Source organism: Acyrthosiphon pisum, unplaced genomic scaffold (genome assembly GCF_005508785.2).
Source record: "Acyrthosiphon pisum isolate AL4f unplaced genomic scaffold, pea_aphid_22Mar2018_4r6ur Scaffold_20960;HRSCAF=22641, whole genome shotgun sequence".
In the NCBI taxonomy this organism is placed as follows: Eukaryota; Metazoa; Arthropoda; class Insecta; order Hemiptera; family Aphididae; genus Acyrthosiphon; species Acyrthosiphon pisum.
In genome coordinates, this window is record NW_021770374.1 from 627,267 (window position 1) to 631,055 (window position 3,789).

The 3,789-nt window shown below is 30.8% G+C and overlaps 1 protein-coding gene across 1 annotated transcript; it reads right to left on the reverse strand.

Moving 5' to 3' along the window:
• Positions 1 to 570: 570 nt before the first annotated feature.
• Positions 571 to 3,001, reverse strand: LOC100574906 (KRAB-A domain-containing protein 2-like). Its single transcript, XM_016800925.2, has 2 exons — positions 1,206 to 3,001; positions 571 to 1,128 (listed from the first exon to the last, which is right to left on the reverse strand). The coding sequence occupies exons 1-2, from the start codon at positions 2,503 to 2,505 to the stop codon at positions 842 to 844; spliced, it is 1,587 nt and encodes a 528-aa protein (XP_016656414.1). The 5' UTR covers positions 2,506 to 3,001; the 3' UTR covers positions 571 to 841.
• Between the last annotated feature and the right edge of the window lie 788 nt (positions 3,002 to 3,789).

Here is a 3,789-nt window from a genome sequence, read left to right on the forward strand (position 1 = left end):
CAGCATATGATGGATCTTTTCCATCAATTTGTCTAATGGGTTATTTACACAACCCAAAATTATTTCTCTCCATTTTTTGTGTAAATAGGCAACGGTTTCTTTAATTGGATTTTTGGAGCCATTTGCTAATGTCTCCCAGCAATTATCTTCCAATAATATTTTACTTTCATGTAATCGCAACGCGTCAGAAGCACCCATTCCATTATTAAAATATTCGTAGAACACACACTTCTTCCACCTTAAACGAATGTATAAGATCAATTAATTTAAATGTGTATTTTAAGGGTGTTATGAATTTCTTAAGAACATATAAATAGATTCAGCTAAAATTCCATAAATTATTATAATATGAATTATTACTGTAAAGTTAATATTTTATATTCTGTAATAATTACTTGTATGATTATTTTTATAGGTTTGTAAATTTATATTTGAATATTTTAACTGTATATATTATGTTGTTAGGCATATTATTAAATTTTATGAAGTATATTATATAAATCTAATATATATTATATAATATATTAAATTAAATATTTATACCTAATGAATATATATTAGATATATAATATATATGTTACGGTCCAAGTGGATAAATGGTCATTGTAAACACTGACCGGACAAAGTTTACAATGTCCGAATTATTCAAGCCATGTAGATAATTATTCACATAAACCAGACAATGTATACAATGACCAGAACTGCAGGTGCCAAGTGAATAAAATACATATATTAATAATTAATGACTTATATAATTTTATTTAATATTTTTTTAAGAGATTTGATTAGCAAATAAAATTGAGAATATTTTATTTATATTAATTTTTATTGAATATTGAAATTATTTATTTTTACAAGTATTACCACTATGGCATTTAGAGTTGCATAAAATTCCAGCAGCTTTACATTTGCATCTCCTTGTTTCGCATTTTTGAACACAAGTGCAGCGGTCATAGCCTTGGCCTCCTAGATTTGAAAATAGCCTAGCTGCTTCTCTTAGAGACAACTGAATATCGGGGACTTCATCAACACTCACAAACTTCTCCTTGCAAATAGTAAATTGATTTCTACTATAATAATGTTGCAGTTTACCTTTGGTTGTGCCCAATTTATAATTTCCGTCTTCCACTATAAAAAAAAAATTGTAATTATAAATAAACATATTAAACAACAAATAATAATTAAAATGTTATTGTTTATAATACTTGATATAATTACTGCCAAAATTGATCGTAAGTCGCTTCGAGCTCTATCTACGTCTGGTATTTTTATTTTTACTGAATCTCCAATGTTTCCTTCACAAAATCTTCTTTCAGAAAGAGATTTCATTTTATTTGCTTGCTTTTCTAAATTCTGCACAGATTCATTTCTTTTTATCTGAATAGAAAGTTTTCTAGAGCTTAAAGCATCCTCAGAATTGTAATTTTCTTCATTTTCTTCTACAATCACTTCATTGCCTTCCTTGTTTTTTTCTTTACTTTCTTTCTCTTCAATAGTGTTTAAGGCTTTTTCTAAATCTTCTTCTGTTTTTAATTTTTCTACTACATGCATTGGGAGTACACAATTATTTAATCCAATTTTAGCCCTAGAGCCAAACATAGCTTCGTACGGTGAAGATTTAATGCCATGATGAAAAGATCGATTTTTCATGAATTGTACGAATTTTATGCCTTCGCTCCATTTTTTGGTCTTATTGTCTTCCAACCACGTTCCCAACATATTCTCTATGTCTTGGTTGGCACGTTCTACTGAACCTTGACTTTGAGAATGGCGAGGCTTACCATGTACTATTTTCAAATCTTTCCACATACTACATAATTCTTCTACTATCTTGTTTGAAAATTCTCTACCATTATCGCTTTGCAATATAGCTGGAGCACCAAAAGTTGTAAATATATCCAGTAAAACATAAGCAACTTCCTCAGCACGTTTATTAGATAAAGGACGCAAGTTTACAAATTTAGTTAAATGGTCTTGATAGACTAAAATAAACTTATAATTACCATCAGGCTGGGCCTGCATATCAATTAAATCTATTTGACACCTTGAATTCATTTCTTTTGATATAATAGGTTTGACTACTAAGCCTTTTTTAATTGTACTTCCTTTTTTTTGGCATGATTCGCATAAGTTCAAGTATAACATAATTGCCTCCCTTGTTATATTTTTATATTTAATATTTAACTCGTGTTCCATTCTACTACGCCCTCCGTGCCCGATTGATAAATGAGTTTCATGGAGGATATTAAAAAGTTCTTCGTTATGCACGTAATATTTAATTTGGTTACCTTCATTTATTGGTACAACAAGTTTTTCCACATTACACACTCGCATTGTATCATACTTCTTAATCAATTTATAATCATTTGGAATTTTGGTTTTTTTCAATTTTAATTCTTTTAAATGTACTATAAGTTCATCATATTTAAGTTTACTTAAATATGTACTGTTAGGTTTTTTAAGATCTAAAATATTATTTAAACGATTATTAAATGTATTTTCCATTTTAAAAAAAAACACGCACAAATACTACACAATTATAACACAGCACTAAACGGCACAGGTAAACAGCAGTACGCGTACTGTCGTCTATGATAGATATGGCTATATGCCTACATAGAGTTCCATGATAATAATAATAAATTGCGATATAAATTGTTGTTATTGATGGACGACGAATATCCAAGCGGCGTATGTTGAAAGTGCCCACCGATTCCTAATTATCTACTAATGACACTACTGATAAAAGTTATCGTAACCCGTAGGACGTAGTGCCTGAAAGAAATAACAAAAATATTAAACTCTAAAATAACTCTAATATTCACATTGACCACACCAGTTTTAGCATTGTATACAATGACTGGACATTGTATTACAATGACCTAGTCTATACAGGAATTAAATATGTATTATTTACTTTGCCCAAATGTCTTGGACATTGTACACAATGTCCGGACATTGTATTACAATGACTGATTTATCCACCTGGACCGTAACATATAGATTGGTTGCCATTGGTTATCGAGCAGATCAGGTACAAGCATGCATCAAATAGAATTTTCACACATTGCCTACAAAGGTGGCTAAGTTATACTTATAGCCGCTCGTCGGCATGTCGCTGCCTACTTGATATGCTGTCACACGTTGTCCGCAATCCGACATAGTCAGATTGCCTACCAGAATGTCTGAGTTGCACCCAAAAGGAGTTGAAAAATCACAATTTTTTTAAGAGTTGTCATTTTTTACGGGCAACAAAGTGCGCGGATCAGCTAGTACTGAATATAGAAGAACCACAAGCGAATATTTTTATAAAAGATACATTAATATAAAGTATGTTAATAATATATTTATATATTAGAAAATTAACAGATAACGACCAATGCCATCACTCCCAAAAGTATGGGCACACACGCAACTACTGCTACCACAAACCACGATGCCTGAAATGTGGAGCTGAACATTACACCGAAAATAGCACAAAAAACTGGAGGAACCAGCAAAATGTGCAAACTGTGGGGGAAACCACACCGCCGATTAAAAAGGATGCCAAACTTTAAAAAAAATATTACGCCAGTAGTATATATTTGTATGTTCTGAGCACCTTTTTTACAGGGAGAGTTTCTTTAGTTCAAGCGGACATTTCTACATGTCCCACTGTGTAACACAAATTTTTAAAAAGTATGATAACAGTTTATGTGATTGTACAACACATCACAGAACTGTGTCTATATCATTTGTTACACAAACAAAATAAATATGTTTTTTACCATCAATGTATTACTCATAAGT

Coding starts and splice junctions, on each gene's coding strand:
- LOC100574906 (XM_016800925.2), bottom strand. CDS start 2,505: ATGGAAAATACATTTAATAATCGTTTAAATAATATTTTAGATCTTAAA. Junction 1,129..1,205: donor TTTGGCAGTAATTATATCAA/GTATTATAAACA, acceptor TTTTTTTTATAG/TGGAAGACGGAAATTATAAA.